The sequence below is a fragment of the Agelaius tricolor genome, unplaced genomic scaffold (genome assembly GCF_023055355.1).
Source record: "Agelaius tricolor isolate 1412-34295 unplaced genomic scaffold, bAgeTri1.0.p SCAF_8, whole genome shotgun sequence".
In the NCBI taxonomy this organism is placed as follows: domain Eukaryota; kingdom Metazoa; phylum Chordata; class Aves; order Passeriformes; family Icteridae; genus Agelaius; species Agelaius tricolor.
The window spans coordinates 25,822,344-25,849,593 of NW_027269268.1; the positions used below are offsets into that span (position 1 = coordinate 25,822,344).

The 27,250-nt window shown below is 36.9% G+C and overlaps 1 protein-coding gene across 4 annotated transcripts in view; it reads right to left on the reverse strand.

Annotated features, from left to right (window-relative positions):
- The window catches only part of SPOCK3 (SPARC (osteonectin), cwcv and kazal like domains proteoglycan 3), a 166,459-nt gene that overhangs the window by 68,975 nt on the left and 70,234 nt on the right, over window positions 1-27,250 (reverse strand). For 3 of the 4 annotated variants that reach the window (XM_071432017.1, XM_071432015.1, XM_071432016.1), the window contains one exon: window positions 24,035-24,149. The exons of the other annotated variant lie outside the window; for it this stretch is intronic. In XM_071432017.1, coding sequence (XP_071288118.1) covers window positions 24,035-24,149 — 115 coding nt within the window. The remainder of the gene's footprint in view (window positions 1-24,034; window positions 24,150-27,250) is intronic. 4 annotated transcript variants of the gene reach the window in all.

Consider the following 27,250-nt stretch of genomic DNA (forward strand, 5'->3'; position numbering starts at 1 on the left):
TGACAGGAAACCATGAAAAGTCAATTTAAAATATTCTTAATGCTAGTTATGGTAGATACATGCATTTCATAAAATACCTGAATAATACATTTTACTTACATACTCAGACTTTTCCTTTCATCATTATTTAACTACATCAGATTTGTTTCTGTTGACTATTCCTTTTAACCAGGTGTTGAGAGTTATGTTTTTTACAGCTAGGCAATGATCACACACACATTGACATGGAAATAACTGAGAAACTACTGTGATGTTAAAATTATCTTGAGATATGATCATTGATGTATGTCAACAATATCCAGAAATAGGTACAAAACTGTAACACATAGAATTAGTTATTAATTATGTGAGTTATGTAATTAAAGCAATGTATATGTACATTTTAAAATGTTAATACATGGAAAAAATAGCAAAAAAGGCAGTTATTTCACTTTAATAAATCATTTGTTTCTTCCTTGTATTTATTATAATTCAATATGCAAGAAGAAGACCCAGATCACTGCAACTTGCAGCTAATAAAATTTTGTCATTTAATTTTGCAATTCTACTGTAATCACTATAAATGTTCTTGCATTTGTTAGTCTGTTGTCACATTAAATACATGATGCCATGAGAAAGTCAACCTCTTCCACCAAAAATTTTCTGAAAAGGCTTTGGTACCTGTCTCATAACAAAATAACTATTACTGAATGCAAGCTCCACCTTATCTGATATTGTTGACACCTAAAGGGTAAAATTAAATATATGGGCCTAATTTATGAGCAATGCTTCTGATTGCATTAATTTGCATACACCAAACTGTGCATGCCTGCCTAGAAACATAATTAGCCAATCTGCCCAATTAGTCTAGCCTATGTACCTGTTTGCATACATAAACTTACCTTCCTGTATACACAGTGATTGTGCCTGCAAATACTTTGAGAATACTTAATGTAACCTGTTTAAAATTTAGCTTCGAGCAACTCTTTGGCAACATTATTATTTAATAATATCTATATATTGCATGAGTGCCCAATTCAATTGAAAAATGGTATTTTATAGCTAAATTTGATAATCTTCAAACACATTTTTCCAAAACTGTTGAAAAAAGTCTGAGTTACTAAAAACTAATCTTTGAAAGAGCTCTTGCAATTCTCCTCTGATAACTACATTTGCATCTTTAGGAGATTTTAGAGTTATCCCAATTTAGAGATTCTGTCTGATTATGTTTTGCCATGGCCTTTGGGCGACACAATCAGGCTGGGTAAGATTAACATAATCAGAAAAACCACTTGTACCATAAAATCTAAATTCCTTTCTTTAGAGTTGCCTGAATTTCCTTCAAAGCTGCCTTTTCATGTTCAAGCCTCTTGGAAGAAAATCATAGTTGTCAATATACTACTAAGATGTTCCTTTCAAATGTCAAAAACCTCTCAATTCATTACTACCAGTCTTTTTGAATATATTATTTTCACTTGTTTCTTTACTTTGCACTACTCCTAAAAAATAGAAGAAAAATCCATCTGAATAAACACCAAAAACAACTGAATGAAACTGAGATAAATAGAACAAAAATTAACAAGATTAATGTGGAAATCCAAATAAAACATATTTTAGCAATTTTAGCAATTTACAAATTAACATTGTTGGTAAGACATTTGTCTTTATTGAGAACCAATCTTAGTGTAGACTGAAGGAGTTAGCAAGTGTACTATTTTCACAAGACAAAAATACAAAGACTGCACCCCAAGACAGAAATCATAGGATCTTAGAACGTTTTAGGTTTGAAGGAACAAACCTTAAAGATAATTTGATTCCAATCCCCCTGCCATGGCCAGGGACAGCTTCTCTACAGCAGGTTGCTCAGAGCCCCATGCAGCCTGGCCTTGAACACTGCCAGAGATGGGATATCCACAGCTGCTCTGGGCAACCTGTTCCAGTGCCTCATTACCTTCACACTGAAGAATTCTTTGCAAGTAAATAATCTAAACCTTCTATTTTTCAGTCCCATCACTATATGCCCTTGTAGAAAGTCCCTCTCCAGACCCCTTGCAGGTCCCCTCTAGGGGGTACTACAAGGGCTCCCCAGAGCCTTCTCTTCTCTGGGCTGAAAAACTCCCATGTCTCTCAGCCTGTCCCTGCTGGAGAGGTGCTCCAGCCCTCTGAGTATCTTTGCAGCCCTCTTCTGCATCTGCTCCATCCCATCCACATCCTTCTTATGCTGGAGGCCCCACAGCTGGGTGTAGCACTCCATGTGGGGTGTAAGAAGAACGGAGTGGAGGAAGAGTATCACCTCCCTCAACCACTGGCCATGCTGCTTTGGATGCAGCCCAGAATACAGCTGGATTTCTGGGCTGAGAGTGCACATTGCCAGCTCATGCCCAGCATCCCAAATCCTGCTGCCCAGGGCTGCTCTCCATCTGTCCATCCCTCTGCCTGCATTGATTTAGGGGGTTGCCCCGACCCAGGTGCAACACCTTACACTTGGCCTTGTTAAATCTTATGAGATTCCCATGGGCCCACTTCTGGAGTTTGTCCAGAACCCTCTGGATGACACCCTGTCCTTGAGGAGTGCCAACAGCACCACACAGCTTGGTGTCCTCTGCAAGCTTACTGGGACCCATTCAGGTGGAAATTCCTGTCCAACATTATTTATGGATATGCCTACTACAGATCTGACATAGTTCCATCCATTTCCTGTATATTTAACTAGAAAAGATTACATACATACAGCTGAAGCAGATTTCGCTTAGCAAATGCCAGAGAGGTGGAAAGCAATCCTGTATATAACAGATCTTGTTTTCTGTCACAGAAACCATGCACTCAGATGTTTCTAAAGACAGAGATGCAAGCTGACCCTTAACATCTGTAATAATTCTATCACAATACCTGTTTAAATTAGCAGATCAATAAAATTACACCAAGAGAAACAAGTGAGGCACATTTGCAGAAACAATACCTAGATAATAAGACTATTAAACAAATTAGCATTTACCATTTTTACCATACACCTTCGTTTGCTGTATGATTTCTATGAATGTTTTGCCTTTTATTCCTACCTACTTACAAATCCTACTTGGAAGCCCTGAGCTACAGAAGCTGTCAAAACTTTAGACCCACCCTCTAAAGGTAAGACTTGAACATAAACCATATTCCACTGTCTCTCAGAAATTTAGGCAAGCTGGCCAATGAAGCAGCAAAGCACACTCCAACAGCCCAAAAGTATCTGCACTTCAGACCATGAGAACAGGGAAGAATGGCATGGATTTCCCAGTTAACTCACAGCTGAGTGACTTAGTCTTCTTCCTCCAAAGGACTGAGGTTTTAATATGGCATGGATGAATAACCTTGGCACACACTACTGAGGAAACTACTAAATTGTGAGGAAGAGGTATCAGAAATTAAATTGTGTGGAACTATGCAACGTAAGAAAGGTAAAACTGCAGACAGAACTAAGATTGTTGAACAAGGTCAGTCAGGAGTGGCAGGAAAACAAACCACAGATGCAAAAAGTCATAAAATCATAAAAGCAAAACCAGAGACAGAAGTTTAAACAACACTGAGGATCAGTCCATTGCAATGAGCCATGGAAGTCAACACGTTATATTTGAACTGTCTGGCCAGCAAAGACCCACTGAGGATCTGGAAAGAGGTGGAGAGCATCATCAGTAGAGTCTAACAGCAAATTAGTCCCAGCTAAATATTGTGCCCAGTGAGCAATAAATAATTTTATACTTTTAGGTAGCATGTATCCTGCCTACAGAGCCTTTGTGCCCTGTAAAACTACTTTAATAAAGTGGGCTAGAAAGCAAAGATTACAAAAATAGCTTCACAAGTTAAGCATAAACTGGAAGGAAACCTTGGATGAAGAAGGTGTTTACACATGGCAAATGATCCACCTATCACAGGATGTCTAATTTTGCTCTTCAGCACAGTTATTTTGGCCTCCAACGTAGGAGCTGGAGAACAGTAAAGTTACAGAGAAAGGTCTTTCCAATATTTTGATACTGTATGAAAATGTATCCTCATTTAAATGATAAAGATGCTTCCTTTACTGGATACTGTTTTCACATATTGAGATCATACAAAATTACCATTGACTTCATAATTTTTAAGCTTATCAACTCACCCACTGTTTTTCCTAATTCAAGTTTTTAGAGGACTTCCTGTACTTCATATAAGAATCGATCTGAACATGACTCCTTTCAGTGGATACTGATGACTTCTTTCCTTTCATTCAACAGATGGTAAGAAACTAAGGATATCCTAACTTACAAAGTTACTTAAGTGTTACTAATTTTTTTAAAGGATTTATTTTTTTATTTTAATCTATAAAATCTTATACATTCTATGACATATCTCAATAATAATCAATAGTTAAATTTTTCACAAATCAAACTGATGGAAATAAAGTTGCAAAGACTTGAGTAACTTGAGTGACTACGTAGGATGCTCACAATTTTAAGTCATTCCAGAACTGAAGCCTCAAAAAATTTAATACACATTTTAGTTGACATAACATATAAGCAATATTACAAAAGAAATTGAGATTCATACACACACACACACCCCACTTTGGTAAAGCAATTATGTATTATTTTAGAAAGATTTTTAATTGTGTATATTAACTTATGAACTCAGACTTCACCTTTTGATCACCAAGATATGCAAATTTCTTTTATAAGTGCTTTTTATGCTAATCTAAGTGCCTGACCTTGTAATAATGCAGTGTTTTAATAACTTCTTAGAGATATTTATTACCTTTTCCCAGAACTGCTTTCATTTTATAAAGCCAAAAGAATTACTGAACACATTTCAAACCTATCATATTCTACTTGCAAAGACAGAACATTATATAGATTTTGTGTGTGTACTCGGCCTTGCAGAGTTTACCTCTTTGAATATAAATATATTCACTATGTATTACTTCTACTGGAAAAAGACATCAATTTGTGTGCCAAAGGAAAGCAGACATTTTTCAATGTTTTCTAAAACAGGTAACATAGAAGCACAAGTAATCTCTTTTTTCTTTTACACATTATTTAATAAAGCAGAAACCTTTTTTTAAGGCAGCAAATAGTTCTCTTTAGTCAATAGATGTAATTTTAATAACTATGTCTAATAACCAGAGTATGGTGTCACATGTTAAATTATTAGTAGTTTGCTGAACAGGAATACAAATTCCCTTGTATTTAGAAAAATGTAATAATTTCATCTGATTATCATCACTTAAATGGGGTTCCTATGTATCAGCGTGTTTAGCAATTGCAAAACAGCAAGGTAGGGTAATGATTTAACTTTTTCAATGATTATATATCTATTATTGAGAGAGAATTCAAAGTTATTAATTCAGAATCTGTTTTGCATAATATGATGCTGTCTGTTACCTGCATTTGATAGCCCAATTAAAGGCACAGTTTTCATTAGGGAGCATCTTAATGCTTCTGATTGTGGTGGTTTGACAGGAAATGTGTTTCTGGGATGCTGTGGTCAGGCCAATGGATGTTCAGATTTTAATATTGGCACCTAATGTGGCCATTGGGACATTGAATCGCCTCTGAGCACACGGGGTTAAAGCAGGGCTCTCCCCTGGGAGGCTCTCTTGGGTTCCGGTCAGGGAAAGGCTCAGAGCTCCCCTGCCTGGCTGCGGGCTGGGCGGGGCAGGGGCAGCCATGGGGCCGGGTGAGGTAGGCCCAGGGGCAGCCATGGGGCCGGGTGAGGTAGGCCCAGGGGCAGCCATGGGGCCGGGTGAGGTAGGCCCAGGGGCAGCCATGGGGCCGGGTGAGGTAGGCCGGGCCCTGGGCAGAAGGGAGGGGAAGGCCCCTGCAGGATGGAAGGGTGGAAGAGCACTGAAAAGCATCAAGCAGACCCCCCCCCCCCGCCTCAGGAGAGACAGAGACAGAGCCTGTGCTTGGCTGGCCGAGAAAGAGAAGGGGAGGGTGTGAGCCCGGCAGGGCAGCCGTGAGAGTTCTGAACAGACAGGGCCTCAGATTTTTAAGCCTTTTCTTGGATGATAGAAACCTTGCAAATGCTAATCCTCCTAGAGCTGAATGAGAAGAGAGATATAGATGAGATAAGAGGAAATAAGCCACAAGAGAAATAGAGAAGAACTCAAGCAGAAGAGATGATGGAGTAGCTTTTGCTGGACTCTTTTTGTATAGCTATAGGCAGAACCATGTTCCTTGTGATACAGAGACTGCATTCTAGGGGGAGGCAATGCCTCAGGACCAAGAGGGTTCGGTGTGAGAGTGAAAAATATGGGGAGGACAGGTGTCCCAAAGTTGAGACTGTGCCTTTTTAGAGTGGGACAAAGTATCCTTAAAAGTCGACCCTAGAAGCAGCTCTGGTCCATGTTCAGTATTGAGAGCACTGGACATGAAAGGAAGAGGTCACCATTAGCACAAGAAAAACTCCTTCTCGATGAACTGAAGATTGAGTATTCTGAAAAGTGGTGCCGAGAATCGATGAGTGGACTGAGAATCGATGATTTGGGAGATGTATTGTATTGAGAATTTGGGTGAAGAGGAAGAGGAGATGTATTTGTAGAGTTTTCATTTTCCTTGTGTGTTTCTTTTTTTTTTTTTTCCCTTTCCCTTGTTGTTTAGCTAATAAATTTTTATTTCCCTAAGTGAGAGCCTGCTTTGCTTATTCCTGGTCACATCTCATAGCAGAAACCAGGGAGGGAGTATTCTCATAGAAGCACTGGCAATGTCCCAGTGTCAAACCATAACACTGATTTATAAAAAAATGAGTGAATAAAAATAATTTAAACATAAAAAGCAAATTTAAATAAATGAAACAGTCAAATAACTAATAATCACTTCTACAAACCAAGGTAGACAAATAGTAACAATATTTTGATCAATATTACTACGAGGATGTCTACTCCTACAACACTCACTATTTTATGCTGAATTACAGAAAACTTTTCACTAGAAAATAGCTACTTTTCCTATTGGCTCAAAACATTGGCTGCCACAAAAATGTTCTTTCACCACTATAAGAATAAATTGATATTCCACTCATCAGATTCAGAACCCTGCAGAGTGATTCCCATTCAATCTATCTCTCTCATTGCCTGGCAGTGCAAGTTGCACCCCTGCTGCCCACGCTCACAGCTCTTTCTTCCCTCATGCAGAATCAGTCACAGTGTCTGCTTAAAAATAAAGACAGAAAAGAAGGAAGAAAAACCAATTTACAAGCATCCCAGCAATCAATATCTGAAAGAAGGATTTCCATTTTCTTCCCTTAATATTATCAACATATATCTGCTCTGTCAATGACTTAAATTTGTCTTCTCTAAACTAAACTCTTTAGGTAGGATTACAGGTAGAAAATATCAGTAAAGTGATCAATTTCAAAAGAATATGTCTGGGTTTTTTTTCTTTCTGAAGAGCAAGTATAGAAGGTAACTAAAGAAACACACTTTTTGAACCACAATGGAAAAACTTAAGCAGAGACATAAGTAACTATATGTCTCTCCAGATTGTATTTAACAATTCTGAGCTCCTCATTACACCTGTGAGGAATAATAAGCCACTTCTACAAAGAATACATTCAAAGTATTCATGTTCAGGGATCTGAATATCCCTTAATTGCATAAGTTACTCAGGGTGGCCTCACAGTATAGCACAAAATCTTGCAGCCATTCATTTTAACAAATGTTCTTTGCTCTTTAGCACAGCTTTAGAGCAAGTGATACTTCCCTGCTCCCCAACCCCTGCTTCAGCTTTTATTGTACAGTACTTAACTCCATTCGTCAGTGTGTCCATCTGTGTGGTTGATGCTGCACCCACCACCTACAGCTCAGCTTCTTAAACCTGCCAGGTTTAATTTATTGTTCTCCCCTCCTCCAGAAGTAGCACAACTCATTTGCTTAAACAGTAAAAGTGGGATTTTTTTTACTTTAAACTGCTATATTACAGGCACTGGGTGAGATAATTCAACCTACCCTGGACGCACTTCCATTAAACAACTTTGAACTGGACTCATACTCTATCTAAATCAAGAATAATTCTGCTAAACAAGAAAACCACAAACAGACATAATAGACCTTTTTACGTATTATTGACTGCCTGGTGCTGAGGAGCAATACAGGGGCACGTAGGAATAGGACAAGTGGCAATGTCTTTACACTGAGAGAGGTTAGGTTTAGATCAGATACAGAAAGAAATTCCTCACTATGAGGGTGGTGAGGCACTGGAACAGGCTGCCCAGAGAAGTTGTGGATGGTCTTTCCCTGGAAGTGTTTAAGGCTTTAAGAAACCTGGTCTAGTGGAAGATGTTCCTGTCCATTGCAGGGAGGGTTTATCACCTGATTTTAAGTGTCCTTCCAACCCAAACCATTCTATGAACAAGGCTTGAAATAGGTCAGCTATCTTGATAATTCTAGTGCTGGGATTTTTTGCCCTTAATTCTACAGCCAAAATAATTTCAAAAACAAAGATAATAACATATCGATGGTTACAGGTTGTAAGACACAGCACACACAGACAGAAAATTGTGTTATGCAATGGTGCTCAGGATTAAAAGTACCATCTATATGGTATTTAAATTAAAACTAAAGAACTATTATCTCAAACTAGTTATGCTATTGTGGTTACCCTAGGTCACTTCTGACAAAGGCTGTGATGTTTTTAGATGGTGTTGTTAATCAGGTGCTAAAAGAGTGCTGTTTTACAGTTCATGAGCTTTTAAGAGAAATATCTGTGTCTGTTAATCAGTACCTCATAAAAGTTCTGTATTCTGGCACTGGTTAATAGCTATGGCATGTCTTTGAAAGAGAGAATTCCTTTAGATCATGTAGACAACTGTCAGCTTACTGTACTGTAATCTTCCAAAGTGCTCCTTAGATAGATGGAAGAGCACCTATCAGCACCGACTTTCTCACTCCTGCAGAGGGAGAGGAAAGGAGAAAAAACAAACAAAAAAGAGACAGAAAGGCCTTTCAGATTGATATTATCTTTTCTGCCAGCAGGATGTCTTCTGAGTTTAAGAATTAGTCTGATAACATCAGAAATGGGAAGATAGAGCTGACAAGCTTTCATCATGTAGAGGTCTGCTCAGATAAAACATATAGCAACAAGTACATAGTAAGATGATAAAAGAGCAAAAATAGGTTGTCAAACAATTAGCCATGGAAGATCATCTGCTGTAATGTACTAACTTATTCTATTGATATTCTTTTATATTGAAAGAACATAAAACTTTTCCTTTTTCTTTTTTCTCCTTGCTTACCACTGAAGGCTAAGTTAAGGTCAGGAGTGCTTCTCCTCAGATCTCACACAGCTAGCTCAGGGCAGAGCCTGCCTAGGCAGTGACATCCATGCATGACACAGCATGTCCAAACCATCAGCAAGTACCATTTCTATTACACACTCACTGTGCAACAGGTGTGTACACTGTGGTCACACATACTGCCAAATATGCGGAAATTCACTGAATGAGTATCAAAATCTGCTTCGATAAACTTCATGGGAGAAGAGGGCAAAACTCTGATAAAATATAAAACCTACTTCAACAAAGCATTGCACCAGCTAAATGCACTAAAAGAAACAGCAAAACCTGCACAGTCTCCATTTTGGCTGCATATTGCTCGTGTTTGCCCTTGTTCTTCAAAACTTGACCATATTTTGCAACAATACTGATGTTCCCTAAATGCTGGTTTTAATTTGTAATTCTCTTTTCCTCTGATCAAATCCAAGGATGGTCGACAGTGACTCTCACTGGGGGAAAAGTTCCCTTCTCAATTAGGAAGCAATTTAGCTTTTTTTATATATTGCAAGGAATGATTTTTACAGCACGAAAACATTAAAATTTTAAAGAATATATAGTTTGTTTTACTTATTAATCTGCTTTTGTCATAGATATATTATACCCACAGAGATAGGTACAGTTATTGCTGTATTGGAAATAAACCAAACAGTTTAAAACAAAACTTTGCTACTTTCATTGCCATCTATAAATGAAGGTATTTTTAAAACATAAAAGATTATTCATGCTATTGCTCAAGGCAAGAAAATCAAAGATATTTAAAGCGTGAGGTTTTCTAGTCTGATAATTTGCACATATAAATAGATCATTTTACAGATGGAAATTTAATACAAACCAGACATATCCATGATGAAATATGTGTGCCAGAATATCAATGTAAAAAAAATTGTAAATAATACTGCCAAAAGTAGTTTTAATAACTATTGTATTGTTATTTCACATTATTTAGCCTAGCATGACATAAGTTCTCTTTTATTACTTATGATGGCATTACATTTCCCCTTATGCCTGTAAGAAAAAACAAATTCAACTTGATTCCATGAAATAATCTGATAGGCAAACAACTGGACATAACTTCTTTCTGCCACTAGGAGGTCAGTAATATTCCAATTTTAATACATTTTCCTTTTCTAATAATGTTCATAAACATCAGCAGTAGAGACTCTTCCTTACTTTTTCTTTCTTCCTTCCTCAATTACTCTAATGTGGGTCCCATAAAATGGTACCTACAGGATAATACATAATCTATTTCTTCTCCATTCAAGCCACCATAAAGCATCTCTTACTGGATATGAATGCATAAATAATAAGCCATGCTGAGTGAAAACACGAGGTTCTGTGATGAAGAAAAGTAATATAGAAAAATGGAGAAGAGTTATTTGGAGAGAGAGAAAAACAGTAAACAAAACTACAGCAAGAATGCTAAAAGAGAAATTCTTAAATAAACAAAAGCATGTTACAAAAGCCAAAACAGCAATAATCAATATTTCTGGGATGGTAACACAAAGGGAATTGTGGTTCACCTTTCAGGGCTCTTCTTTGATGTCTTCATTCTGCAGCACACAAAATTTGGAAAATTCTCTGAGTATTTCAAAAACTATTTCCAACTGTTCAGAAAAACTGAAAAATCAGATACCTAAGGCTTCATCTTTTCCTTTGCTTAATTATTTCTAGAGGGTCTACATTTTCATACAACTGGGGCCCTTGCTGGTGCCTCAGCTGGACACCCCTGGTACTCTGCATACCATAACACAATATTGATCCTGATTCAGCTGCCTAATTTCATCTTCACAGTCATGACTCCGCAAAACAAAAAATTCACCACTCAGCCTCATGGCTGAACACGCTTCCAAATACTTTGCTTTAGAAGACTAACCACAAATTCAGCTTTGAAATCCCAAAATCTCAATGCAGTAAGAGAGATAAAAAATGCTGTGGTTACACAGAAAAAGGAAAAAATAATCTATTGAGAGATGAAAAATGGAAATAGATATTTGCTGCCCCCACTGTGGGGCAAATAAAAGAATTTCATCATTTTCTTGGGAAATCATCTGCTTGCAGAAAAGGATTCTTTTTTTATTTTAAAAATCCTGAGAGCAGACAGCATACTTTTTCCAGCGGCATTTTTCTTTCCCTATTTCATAATTTAGCTCAACTTTTATTTTTATTGCAGTCTTAATAGGTTCAGGTATATATAAATAATTGTCTTTTGGTATCTAAATTACTTTGGTAAGACAGTAAATTGTGGACCCTAATTGGACTTGTATCCAGTATGTTGATCAAATACAGAACCTCCTTGTAGAAAGCAGCTGGAAAGGAACAGCTAAAAGGAACAGATAAAAGGACCTTAGGAGTAAAGTGACCAGAGGCAAAACTTACAACTCTGTTGTGAAGAACAGGTTTGCTACATGCCAGAAAAATCAGTTGTCTTACCTGCATTCCAGCTTAGAGCATTGTTCTAGCTCTTCACGCCCACGTTTCTCAACCTTCCTTCTAACCACAATGCAGACCAAGACCTCGGTGGCAGCAGTGTCTTTCAAAATTAAACAGGTTCTTAAAATATGTTTGGAATCTGCTGCCTCATGTAGTCTCCCCTTCATTATGAGAGTAAATTAAAGTAACTGAGTATGATTACAGAAATAAAATCCTGTCATAGTCATTCTTACTAAGTTAGTGCTAAGTTAAGTGCCCATTTTCCAGTGTCTTCATCCAGACATCTCTTTAGGTCTTTGATCCTATACTCAACAGCTCAGAAGTGTTTCTGGTATGTGCCATTTATCAAGGTGGCCATACATAACAGGACTATTAAATAAATTGTGGGACCTTACTCAAAATGATTTCTTAACATTTACAGACTATCCTCTTCTCCATTCTTTACAAATTTCTGTTGTTTGCTTTTATAACTACTGCATCTGGATAAGTTTCCAAGTGCTTCATAATGAGCCTTTGTGTTTGCTTCTCAGTTGAATATATAAACAATTACTGATCCTATCAGAAATTACCTTGTTTTCCAATTTGAAAATAGGAGAGGTGAATTAGAGCATGACAAAAATATTGCAGTGTAGGTAAAAAACCTCCAGCATTTGTACATTGAAGTAAATGATTATAAGATGTCATATAACTTCTAGATATTAGTGTATATCTAGAATATGAAAGAAATTCAGTTGTCTAGACATCTCAAATGTGTACCAAAAAAAGCTGAAGTTATCCTAAAAGTGTTACTATTGTGAGTTCTCTGTGGAAGAACTGTATGGGTAGAAAGCTCAATAGTATAAAGGTCTTCAGAGTTCACTGTAATAGTGAATTAGGGAATAGCAAGCCCACACCTCCTACTACCCAACATGTATGTTTATTTTATGACATCTAAGAGCATACAGAGGATCTCGGCTGTACCTTCAAACCTTTTAGGGACTCAAGTAACATATTCCAAGTATGCAAAATCAATTGCTGATAACCTCAGGATATCACTTTCCTGTAGTCTTATGTTTATCACCCTAATCCCCAGCTTAAATCTCCTCTCTGACAATTTTTTCTCTTATTTGCTTCTACCTTGCACCAATGAGTTTGGGGTTAAAGAGGAGATGATGTCTGGGGTTATCTTTAGAAAGAAGACCCAACAGAAAAAGCTCGGAACATAATTTGTGTTGAATTTCGGGATCAAAACTTCCGCTTTCATAAGTATGCAAATCTTTGTACTACAAACATTTATTGGCAACAAATGTGCAAATGGTGAAGAGAAAGGCAAGGGGAATGCATTCTTCAAGATGTGCAAATGTTTTAAGTAACATTTAGGCGCCGAGATCTTCAGCTGATCAAGAAATGAAGTAATCCCTAAATTACAATAATTATCTAAAATATTGACACATATGAAACTCTCTGACAAGAAAAAGCCCACATAAGTATATTTCTCTATGAAACATCTTTCCCAGAGGCATTATTTCTAAGATTCAAAAGGTTGTATTTTACAACAGTTGTTATTTTAGACTCTGAACTAAAATAATCTACAATTAAGAAAGAAAGAATAATAATTAGAAAGCAGATATCATACACAGTCATGCTCAAAAACACGAAGAATTAAATAATTTTAAATCACAGTGAAAAAGTTAAGTATTGATGAATACATATTCTCCAAGATGATAACTTTGGATGGCTGGATCCATAGGTGCTATGAAGCAGTTCAGCAGTCTCTTAATCTTTCTACCCCACCAGTTAGTGGAAAAAAGTTGTCCTGAACACAGGAGAGAATCGATGCTCCTTTTTCTGTGTAATTTTGTTAGTTTCGTTTGGGGTGGTTTTGTTTGTTTACTTTTTATTGCTTTATGGAGCAGTCGAGGAATTGCAAGTCTGTGTCTATTGGGAAAGTGATACACTGTAAGCATTGTTGCTATTGTATCCACAACTTCAGGCAACACTCAGTCTAAAAAAATTAGGATACATTCTGAATGTTTTGTGCTTTTGCAGTCTGGTAAAAAACCACACTCTACTATTATAAAATACTTATATAAATTTTACCCCCAAAGCGTACCTGTGCCTGAATGTTCAAATGTACCATTGAAGGTCTGTATTTGAAAAAAGCATCCCTCAGACAAATTGAACCAGAACATGCTGGAGTCACAGCTACTCTGAGTTCAGGTTTCCTCAGATGCAATCTCTTCTTTGCCTCCCTCAGGAGTTCTGTTTAGACAGAATTTGAGTATTTCTTGGAGATTTCTGGACAGAATCTACAGTGCCACACATCATGTGGATAGTCTGTGCATGTACAATAAACCCAAAATAACTCTTGAAACCACTTCAAGATAGTGCCTCAATTAAGGTAGTGGAACCCAATGATTTAGGACACTTTAAATCCAGCCTCAACTGTACTGTGATTGTAGGACTTTTTCATTATTATTATTATTATTATTATTATTATTATTATTGCTACTACTAATACAGAAGATGCATAGGCATTTTAGAAAAAGTATTTGCATGGTGTAAGCATCCCAGTATACAGATTTTGGCGTAAAATGAAAAAAAAAAAGATACTTTTTTTAGGTCATAAGTATCTAATATAAAAGACATAGTCTGTGGCAAAAGCCACACACCTAAGTAAAATAATTCTCTTCTCCTGTAGCAGACAACAGCATTTTGTAAAACAAACCTGTTTCAGACAATCCGGACACGAGAAAAGGGTTTTACCCATTGATTTTAAACAAAAGATAAAAATACTGCCAGACACAAAACCCCCTTGTATAATTGACCATGTCACAAACATGAACATTTTGAGACTCCTCACATGCCTTTAGCATACTGAGTTTTCTTTTCCAAAAGCAGTAATACAATTTACTGTAAAGTAGCAATATATGCACATCACTCAATGATGACAAACACCTCCAGCTACTACACTTAATGTATTTCTCAACATTGGAAACCTTAAATGCATTGTTTTACATAAATGGAAATTAGTACAGTGATTTCTATTCCCTGAACACTACTCCTACTTGGTTTCACACACTATCCTTTTCCCACCACTGGTACATAAGCAAAACAACAGATGTATTCAGAGCCTATACAGACAACTTATGAACCATAACTTTCACATAAAATGAAATGCATAAGAACTGATGCTAGGTAGTAATACAAGAACCTCATTATAACCAAAATAAAACTTTTAAACCTGTAAAAGAACCTTTCATATACAAGCACCCTGAAATTCGACTGTGTTCCATCACCCAGTATTAGAGTATTTCAGTAATACTGGAAAAAAACAAAACAAAGAACCCCAAAGCCCTGAACACACAAACCACGAAGAAACTCCAAATTAAGCATGCATTAACTGATTACAAATGTTTGCATCAGCTATTTTAGAATTGATAATATTTTCTAATAAAGTACACTGAAAACTGATTCTGACAGCTAATTTTTAAAGCACCATAAAAATATATCACAAGCTTAACAGCCATTTTTAGGAAGGGGCATTGAACTGTTCCTGAATTCACTTTACCTACCTTTTCTAATAAAGGAATAGTCAAAGATTTTATTCTAATATTTTTGTATTATTTTAATGTTTACACTTGTACACGGTGAGTCATTGCAGTGGACTGCAATCACAACTTCATAATTAAGGGTAGAGAAGTAATTTAAAAGCACTGCCTTCATCACTCTTCCTAATATTTTTTTTTTTAAATGCCATCTTTTAAAGTAGATTCTCAGGAATACTGTAAGGAAAAAGACCATTTTAAAACAACACAACAAAAGCTGACACACCATTTTTTACAAGCAGGACAGTACATTAACATCCCCCAGTATTAGTCAAAATTGTACACTCTACCAACAAAGCTTTCCGAGATAGTCAGATTTCCTAGTCACATTCTTTCCTGTTATCCAGTTTATGAACAGAAGTTTTCTAACTCACTCCTTCTTAGGAGATGGTACAACTGAGTGTGCCTTCAGCCACCAACAGCAAGACAGAAAGAAACACAGCAAGCTGAAATCTGTTTTCCTGAAAAAAAATCCTAATTTATAATCTCATTGCAGAATTTCTAAGTAGAACTCTTTTGATCACAAAAAAAATCATCATGTGCACTGATTATCCAGTGTACCCTCTCACTCCTACAGGCAACTGAGAATCTGAACAAGTTTCTTGCTAGAGCAGATAGAAAATGAGTAGGCCCACGACTTACTAAATTAACTAAAGTCCATATGATTTAGCCTAGCATAGAGCTCCACATTTTCCTTAAAAAAATCATATCATGGCTTTTTACATGGGGAAAGTACAATGGACAAGTCCTGTTCTGCTAACAAATAGAATACAAAGGCTCTGTTTAGGTGTCTCTTATTTAAAGTCTGTTTCACATACTAAAAAAACACCAAACCCCAAACATTAAAAAAATTAATATTTTCAATTTTTACAGACAAAATTTGAGAAGGCCAGGGGTTGGATAAGTTTGGGGTTTTTTGATAAGAACAGCAATTTTTGAGTTTTGAAGCTGGACAGCAAGAAGTATAAATACTGCATGGCTGAGTAACAACCTTAATAAATAGTAATGCTGATACAGACAACACTGACACTGCAATATACAATGCAATCCACACAGAAATCTTCCACTAGTGTTGGCAAAAGCTCCATATAGAGAGAGAAGGAATTCCATGAGAGGATCCTGTTTTCCTCTAGCTGTGTACCCATAACTCCAACTAACACAAATGGAGGGAACACAAGCTCACCAAGGAATTAACAGGCCTTCACAGCACATGCAGAATTAGGATGCACAGTGTCAGTCACCTTCTTTCCTCCCCAATGCAGGGAAATGGAGAGCAAAAAAAGAAGCTTCATTTTCCCACTTTAAAAACTTAAATTGCATAGCATATAAAAATCTCCAACATATTCAAATTTCACCTCTCTTAAGCACATAAAGTCCAAATTATTTTCTCAGCAAGTTCAGTGAAGCTACAGCTAAGCAAATTTCCTTTTCAGTACTTTGCAGAGTGCAAGTATGATCACAATGGCATAGTTACACAATAATTGGTCTAATCAAAGCTATATAATGTTAGTATTGTGAATGAAGTAGTGTTGCTCATTAGCCTATTACAAAAGAATTACTGTAAATTCAGCCTACATGCAGCATCACTTCCTGTGCAAACAAACACAGATAATGCAGCAAGCTTGAAACACTGCCAAGCTGGCAGACTGGCAGCACAAATTATGCAAAGAACCAGAAAGCCTTCAGTAGATTCAATAGAGCTTGGAGGATAAGAATGATTAAGTGTTTCTGTGTACAACTACAAATCACAGTAATGAATCAGACTAAAATTTCCAATAAGGGACTTAACTGCACCAGCTGGCCTTCTTCAGCAGCATTATAATGTGAAACGATGACATCCTAAATAGTGGTGTTTGCAACTTTCACAGAATCTGCCCAAAGCAAGTCCTTTGTTTTCCTTCAGTTTTCTTAAAGCTTGTTTGTTTTTTTGGTTTGTTTTTGTTTTTTTAATAATAAAACATTGCAGCACCTAAAATGACAGGAAAGCTACATACAAATCTATACTGTTCCTTCTTCTCTGCTTCTTTTCCTTTTTTCCTAACCAAATGAGAAAATCTTCCATATCAGCTCTAATAGATTTGCTTTCAAAACTGCTCAGACTACTTAATACAACTACAGATTTGCAATTACATCCTTTTTTCTCTTTTTAATCAGAAACTTAGTGGTAGCAAGTCTAAATTAAAATCCCTCTTTCCTTTGTTGCAAAGGAGGGGAGATAGTCAAAATACCTCTGGTTCATAAGTATGATGTCTTGGAAATCTAGGATACATGTATCCATACAATATGAACAAAAATAATACATATACATGTGTGCTTATTAAATCATATATATGCATGTGCACATATATATGCACACGTATGCACTTTATATGTGTGTGAATTTTTCTCACATATAGGCACAAATAAGCCTCTCAAAATTTGACTTCTTCACTTTTTCTGGTTGGGAGCATGATCTCAGCCATGCAGTACCCAGATGAATAGAAACAGAAGAGGTTTTGGCTTTCTTTCACAGCGTTACTCTGAGCTTCTGTCACATCATCCAGGCTAATCCACATCATGCTGCAAGGCTCAACACTCATCACTTCCAAGCTGAGATGGAACATCTTTTTCAAGTTGAAATATGAAGGTGACCAAACACAGGGAAGATCTTCTGATAATCTTCCTCATATAAAAAGTATTCAGACTGATTTTCCATATTCTTCAGAAAACTGGAAGAGGACAGATTCCAAGGCAAGATAATGGTCTAGATGGCCAATGACTTGAATCAAATGAGCACCACAAAATGTCATTTAAACCAAAACCCTGAAGGAAGTTTTAACAAGATTAAATGCCACCATAAAATCTATGAAGCTATCCAACTCCTCTACCTTAATAAACTGGATTAGGTGATGCAACATCTTTACCACTATCAGCTTCTGTGAGTCTGTAATAAAGTGACACTCTTTAATACACTTTAATAGTGAAACTGTCCTACCTTGAAGACTGCACCCATAGGCAGAAATATGACAGAATTTTTATTAATCCCTAAATTCAGGTCCTATTCCACATAGGCTTGGGGCAGGGAAAAATTGTCACTAAATCTATCTTCATTTCACAGAACTCTGAAGAGTCACTAATTCCTAGAGAGTGAATTCTGTATCATTAGGCCTTCTATACTGCTCACCTCCACCCAGCTGTGCACCTTACAGATGTCCAGTCTGCTCACTTATCTGGAATCTGCCTTGTGGAGCTCTAAGAGAAAAAGAGCCGCTAGAATTTTTTATTTCTTACTTTTAACCTAGAGAAATGCTTTCTTATTGTGACTCTAGATTCATAACTGGTGAACTCTCATTATTTTCCAGGTGATCAACATCTGTAACTGAAATGTTTTTACCATGAATAAGTCGCCAGTCCTACCTTAACCCTTAATACAATGCGGTAAGGTGGTTTTTTTTAGAATTGCAAGTATCACCAGAATCTGGCTCAGTTACTATTTACTGGAAACCAGTTACTATTGCTTCCTACTCTGAAACCTAAGAATAAATGATTGGTGAAGGTAAGAAGTCCAAAGAAATAAGGAGTTCAATATCACTACACAAGTAAGTGCTGTCAGGTCCTTGAACATTGTTATTCCATATTAACATGCTATGGCAGAGACAAACGCAATCCATTTCTGCTGTAGCAAGGGAGCTGTGGGGTCCAGCTGCACAATTCACAAAAACAAACTCATAAGAGCATAGCAGGACCTTCACAGTGGGGGCAGGGGGCATCATGTCTTGTGGGGAATTCATAAAAGAGACAGATCTACATCTGCCTAGAAAAACTGCACACACCTTCAATGCACTAAATAATTTAATGCCTCCAAGCATTGATTGATTAAATGCATCAAATCAATTTTACACAGCACTTTTCTTCTACTTATGGAAGAAGAAAAAGAGACTGGTTTTTAATCAGAGTCCACTAAGATCAATGAGTAAGTACAATATTAGTCACTAGGTTCTAATACATCAAAGACACTGGGATTTACTTGTAACATGATTTTTGGCCCAGAACTGTTTTGCAATTTCCTAATTTTCAGAACTTTTAGACTAATCATGTTAAGAGAGTCTTCACTGGTTTCCAGCTGTAAGCAGTCAAATCCTGGAATGGGCTGTACAATAACTAGGTCTCAACTGAATTCATCTCCTTTATAAATTGTCTCCTGCAGCTGATTTGAGATAAAAGCAAAGAGAAACATTTGAAGAAGAGCCTGCACCTCCTCTTCTTTCTTTCACCTTTAAGTGTCAGGTTTAAATATTTTTGACAAACATGCAGAACAAAAAGGATTTCAATAAAAGTAATTCTCCTGAAACCACAGGCACTGCCCCATGTTTACTAGTATGCTTACATTAAAATTCTCTGCTGAGTAGCGACCCTTACCCTTTTATTCAAGTTTTCCTGCTCTTCATCTGCAGATAACCTACTGGCTTAGAACTTCACCTATACACTGCTTAATTTAGTACTGCAGCCTATTATCCACAGAATGTCAGTCTTAATGAAAATTACAGTATGTGTCAGTATCATAATTGTCCCTTTCAAATATAAAAGAAAGTTAACACACTACTTATCAGGACCTGAATCTAGGATAGGTCAATGCTTGACTAACTTTTCCAGTTTTCTGAGCCTGGTTAGTTACCATCTTGCATGGCCTTAATGAGCTCCTGCACGTCATGGTGTCTGCACATATCCTTTCTTTCCTCACTCAAAGTGGCAACAAGAAGTACATGGAAATTTGAGGATTTATCTCCACCACCTGCTGTGCTGAATACACAAAAAGCACACATACCATTGTGGGCATTAGGAAATGTCCATTACCACCTACAGCCCTCTCCTCTGACTCATCCTTTTTATTCCTGTCCAAATGCCTTCTGGCAGAACACTCACATCACTTCTTTCCTCTTCCCCAAGCTCACTGGGGTGAACTCACAGTTGCCAGAGATTCTTAGTACCACAGATGCAAATAACTAAATCTCCTGAGAGTGAAGAGATTGGAAACTAAAATGAGTAGATGATTTCTCCCAGTGTGATGAATATCCTGCCTGTCACCGTAACACTCACATCAACACATCCCAAGATAACCAATACTGTATTTAATATTCTCCAGGCTGTATTTGTAATGGAATAAGGCATACTCTGAAGCATTTCATTATTTCATATAGACACCTTTTACAGGTTTTTTTCCCCATAAAGTCCTTTTACTTAACCAACAAAGATAAACTGGAAAGCACAATGGGATGACAAAACACCATTCAACCAAAAGGAAAAGTTAATGACAAATTCCCAAATTTCAAAGAATCAATGAAAATTCTATTTTACACCATAGTTTGAATTACCTGTTTATGATGCATTGTAGTGCTGGCAGATACTCCCTTTCCACAGCAATCCACAGGGGAATAACATGAACATTTATATACATATCCTGCATATTTTCCCCTCAAGTACATTAACTTTCCCAGCAGAGAGCTAAGTGTGCAGAACACAGAACACAGTTTCCAACACAGTTAAAGCCAGCAGAGAGGCAAGTGCTGTTACCTGCTACCAACAAAAACCTTGCTCCTTTAAGCACGTCCCTGTGTTTTCAAAGTCCTGGTACTTCCAACTATTCTCATGACCAATGATCTACAACACCTATTTCATCTTTTTGTCAAACGCTATTCAGTCTTTCCAGGACAGCACATAAAGGAAGCTCTTGTGCTGTGGCCCTGCAGGAGTGTGCTGGGAGAGGACTTGCCATCTTGGCAGTCTACCAGAAAAGGAAATGAGCCATGAGAGGAGACTGAGGGGAGACCATGATCTCAGCTGCCATGGAAACTGAGGAAAGAGCAAAACCATAGGCTTGACTGACCCACAACTCCATGAAAAGGACAGTGAGACACAGTAGCTGGTTTTGAAACTATACAAATGCAAGCACACTGCAATAAGATCACAGTGCTGAGATCCCCAATCTAATAGAAATTGTAATACTTCTGAAAGCACAGGTAGAATCATCACTAAAGTGTGCTGTCACATTAATTGATCCTGTTGGGACCTTGTCATATCATGTCACTACCAGCCTTGCAGGTGGCTGGGATATCCACCCATGCTTCACTGTGTGGTGCTGAGGGGCCCTGGGCTACAATAGTTTGGAGATTGCACTGTACAAAGAAGAATACCTAGGACAGCAGGGACTGAATAACCATGTCTATGCCTATGTGTTTTTTCTGCAAGTTAGTTTCTTACAAACAACAAAAGAAATTACTGAGTCCTCAATTTGATACAATTATCAGTCTTCACTGATTAGCAACTTCTCTATGCTATTACCTAAATAAAGTAACAGAATTTATAAACAGAAATTTATGAATGAGGTAATAGGGCTGCTTGGGAAAGCTGCTTCTAGTAATAGAGAATTCAACTATAAATCAGAGCATTTCATGACACTACAGAAAAATCTCTTCAGCTGTAACTATATTTCATGCCTCCTTCCCTGCGGGTAGTCCAAAGGTGCCCATAAACATTTTATTTATCTTGGAAGTGTGCAAAGTCTCCTCTTCCCTGACAGTCTCCTGGGGATCATCTTTGCCACTGTATCAATTCACATACTTTAAAATACTTTTCCTTTGCAAGAGTCTTGGTAAAAATCTCTGGGACTTCTATGGATCTATACAGCAAATATGTCCAAATTAAAATCTATGGGCAAGTTCCTTATGAAGAGTTCCCAATATTCATGAAAAAGGTCCTGACTATTTTTTTCAGAAAACATCCCCAGCTGCCTTTTTTAAATTATTCATATTATCCAATCTGAGAAGAACACCACATGTGCACATACACAAACTAAGCAAAAAGGAAGGATTACTGGGATGAAAATTTTGTAAATGTTTATTTACAACAGATGACACACAAATGACATATTAGAAATGGAGACTGGTAGATAGGTTATATTATCAAGTGTCAGGTTATGTTTTCTCATGTAATTTTTACCAAGACTCATACAGAGTGTACTAGTCCTTTGGGAACTCTGAGAAACAGATGGCCCTACTGATAACCAGTATGCAAACTGCAGATACAAGTGAAGGAATAACATGTTGGGCAAAGAAACTCAGTCATGGTAAAGAGACCCAGCAGACACATCTCCTTGTGTTTATGATACTCATACTTTAATCCCATCATGCTACAAAAAAGGTCAGAAACTGCATGAAGGAAAACCTTTTTATAGGAAAAAAAAGCACAAAGCAAATTATTTTTCCTTCTATGTGGTAATCTGGAAGAATAAGGAGGTCTAAGCTTGGGAAAACCCTGCCCTGGCTCAGCACAGGTAGGTAAAAAATTGCCTCATCTACCTTACGAGACTAGATTTACAGTGCTTTTTACAATCAAGTTTCTGCCATTCCAAAGTTTCCCATTATTGACTGCATTATATTCAAGCAAGCTTTATCTTTTAAAATATTACCTTTCTAAAAGAGTACTAAGAATTGTGGGAGGAATAATACAGGGATGAAGGCTGATGTCAAAAAGTTTCTTAATTCAAGAGTAGACATCTTCATCTAATCTAAAAGAGTTTTCAGTCATCACCTACTGCAAGTATAATTAACTAGAAAATGTCATTATTTGCATAGTTTTCCATGACATGTAATACTTAGAAACTTTGAATTATTATATTGTTTGTTCACAGTTAACACTCACACATTCCCGACACTTCACAAGAAGTTGAAAGCAGGCTACCTACCTTTGTCTGATAATAAGGTGCTATATATGCTGCAAGAATTATCAAACTAAAATGTCTAGCTCTACACAGAGATTGTTTAATATAAACAGTGAAACTCCACAAATACTGGTCTTTTGTTAATTAAGTACAGCTGCAGATCCAGAACAGTTTAAGCTGTTCCTTTCACTATGTACTATCTTGCTTGTTTGAAAAGCTCCAGATGGATGTATTTAACATAACGAGACACTCAGAAGAACGTTCCTTGTATCATTCATAAAACTGTACTTGAAATTATCCACTTCCAACACACAAGGAAGTCTTATTTTCCTCAGCTCTTTACAGCCCCTACTGAGCAAAGCACTTTAACAGACACTTATTTAAATCAATTTATTGAAATTTAGCCATTCTACTGTGTCCTGTTTCCCCTAATGAAGCGTGAAAAAAAGAACAATGTCACATCGAAAATGCAATTTGACTCCATCTCCTTAGCACACAACTAAGTGTATGGCTCAGGTCCTACATATTCATATTTCTGCCTCAGATAAAGCCACAAAAACATATGAAATTGTTATGTATTTTCTCCTCACATTTAACCAGTCCTGCATGCAAAGAAAATCAGAATGCACAGGAGAAAAAGAAGAGAGGAAAAAACTCCCACCAATCTCAAACAACTTACACTGCATCAGGCTGTTATCTACACTTCAGCAGGCAGTTTTGAGTTCTCTAGCTTCATATAAAAAGTGATGATGTCAAAGTAATGTACAGCAGTAGGATACTATCACAATAATTTTATTCCTTTAGTACTGGCACAGTGGGTATTTCCCTAAATGCATTTGTACCGGCAGCTTGCAATACTTAAATATGTATACTTTTTTAATATTCTAGTTCAGAAGAATCAAGTAGTAAACATTATAATCAAATTATGTATACATAATGACTTCTAAAATCCACTTCTACTCTGCTCACATGTTGTTAAGTAATTAAACTAATTAAAATGGATTTATGGTTTACAAGTCATGAACACTACAGCAATGTCTATAGGATTAACTTTTGAAGTATTTACCTGTGTGTAAGCCTTCGATGACTAATGCAAACTGCAGTTTGTTGATCCTGTGCAACACAGACCTTATGGCGACTACATTTCATCTTCAAACATGGATCTTTAGCCGGATCTAAAGCTGAAAATAGTTTTAGAAAGTTGTTAACAGTTATCTAGAATATGAAATTAAGGCGAGAAAGACCACACATAAAACCCACCCAGTATGTGGAGGGGGTTGGCCTGCTGCTTGTACAGTGCTAGACTGAAAGCAACCAGGAAAAAATACAGCTGTTGTGTAGGTAAGTACCTGCTATATTCTTTTAACAATTGCCACTCTCTGACTGCAATCCCCAAATAACGGTATTGCTACCTTAAAAACAGTTTCCCTTAAGTGCTTACTATGACACAACTGGGTTCTTCCTACTCAACATTACATGGTGAACAATGACACTGAATTTACTAAGAAATTATTACTCAGATGAGATTTAGTAAACTAAAATACACAGGTGAGTCATTTGTGTGACATCTTTAAACACAAATTTTACCTCCTTCTAGGTTTCTTTTTCTGCTTTGTGGTTTGTTTTTTGCTTTGTTTTTTTTAGCTGGTCCTTTAGTCATAATCCATACTCATTTTTGAAGTACAATTCCAACTACGAACAGTGATTTCTGGCTATAATACTGGAAGAGGCAAATAATGTTGTTTGTTGCTTACCACTAAATTTACATCTTCCTGGAGTAGCCATGCCTACATGGCTATAATATTGAAAACCATCTTCCAATTTAAGCACTCTCAAGAGACAATCACCTTCTCCCTTCTCCAATCTTCATGGTGTCCTTTCGAGTAATCTAAATATTCCAAAACTGGTTTTTTCACCTCTATTGGTATCCCTTTTTTAATCAAGTAAGCTATGAACAACTGGAATTCAGTTTTCCTGTGTTCTTCTTCACATTAGCATATTACTGTGCAGTATACAGCTGTGTTTCAGAAATGCTATTTCCCCACTTCTTGCATCTGCTTATAAAATAGCACAGCATCACAGAGTATTCTGAGTTGGAAGGGACCCACGAGAACCATCAAGTCCAACTGTTGGCCCTGCACAGGGCATTCCCAACAACCACACCATGTGCCTGACACCATACATTTGCCTATATATTTTCTGAAAGAAAATTCATGTTTCTTCTGTTCTTCACAATCTAAAGTAATCTTTTAACCACATCTCTGTGTGACTTGACAGAGGATATTAACCTAAACCTCCTAACCATACATGTACCCAAAAAACAAGACCAAGCTGATCATTAGTTGCAGTTTTGATGCATGATGTTGTAGTGCTAAGTGTGATTAAATAGTCTGAGCAGTGACTTTTTCAGGGTTTTTTTTAATAATACATTCAGCTGTGCAAAAACAAATATATCAAACTACCATCAAAGCAGTAAAGTGATGGAATCATTGGTATAATAATAATTCAATGCAGACAGAAAAGAAGTATTTTATTAACTGCAACAAAAGACATATGAAAAGAGGTATTCTTCCACACATTTTTATTTCTATGGCAAACTAGCCATAAAACCAGCACAGATAATCCAGAATAAATCTGGTTACAACAATTCTATACAAATGGGAAGGAACTGCAGCCAAAAAAATGACTGAACTAGGATTAGAGAGTTGGAATCAAAATTAAGGAGAGCATATCCTTCTCCAATTTACTTTAGAATTTAGATTCCATTTAACATATTTTCTCTGCTTGAAGTCAGGCAGAATGTAATGTCAGCCACTAGTAATCATTTAAGGTACTGGTCCAAGTACCTCTTCCCAGAATGTTCCCTGATGGAGACACTAAGGTAGCAATACTGGAACATTGCCTATCTTCAGATAACTCTTCTGTAAAATAGAATAGGCTAATGAAATAAAAAAAACCCATGAGTAACAGAAATCTGAAATCATATAAGGACACTGAGTTTAATACCAAGTAGGAAACAGGTTACAGAAAAAGGATCAACAGAGGAGATCTTGTAACCATTCCTACTGAAATGGTTGCTTCATTTCTACAGTTCTTGGGAATATGAAGGTATTTTTGGACAGTTCCATCAAATTTAGCTAGCCACAAAATACAGTTTTGGCAATACGTTACATTTTGGCAAAACATTACAGGTGGAACCCAACTTAACAAAGAAGAGATTGTAATTTCCCACTTTGTCTTTATGACAACATGAAGATGGGTATCAAATGGAAACAAGGACTTTCAGTATTTACTGATATAATATCACCTTTTGCTATTTGCTGACTCAGTGGTCATCATGCCCTGTATGTAACCCTTGATCACCTCAGGTGAGGTACAGACTCACTAAGCAAGGTGAGCAAGCCAGCAGAGCCACAGGTGCCAAAATCACAAGACCATTTTTATATTCAAAAGCCTGTTCAGCACTCACAGTCTTGCCACTGACACAAGCTCACATTATCACTCCATGACCTGATGAACTTGTTCTCTGTCAGCTGTGAGCTCCCTGTAAAAGTGTTTTTTCCTCGCCTTATGTGTGACACATGGCCTCCCTTTTCCCAGTACTTTTTCTTGAAACTTAGTTACTGAACTTTTACTGATGGAGAAGTCGAAGAAGAATGTATATTCTTGGAAACTTTTTTTTTAAAACAGCAATGCAGGGATCAGATAAAAAAGCGCAAATTTTTGCAATGTGAAAAATTGAACTAACTGAAGGGTAAATGTCTGCCTGGACTAACAACAAGCCAGAGGATAAAATAAGAAAGAACATAGAAAGAAATTTTGCTAGAAATCATGAAAAACACTATAAGTCTTCCTCTTTTTTCTCTTTGAACACCAAATGCTCTAGTCAATCCTATACTATAAAGTACATAGCATCCAAATCAGATCGCGTTACTAATTTTGCCAGCTTTGAAAGGACTAAAAAAAATTAGATATTTACAAAAGCATGGAAATGGCTTGCCTTTCTTTCTCTTGAGCCTGTTTTATTTGATACTTGGAACTGACAAATGAATAATTTTCATGAGAAATAAAGCCTAAACCACAAGAAAAACAGTTTTCAAATCCAGGGTCTGAAGTTCTTCATGCTGGGGAAGAACTGCACTCCCCATACAATGCAGGGACACATCTGACTATGTGTCTGTCTGGTCTCTACAAGGAATCATCCTAAATATCTTAATCTACTATGGAAATGCATAAAGTTATTTCAGGAAAAGTATCATAGTTTCCCGCTAAGCAGATAACT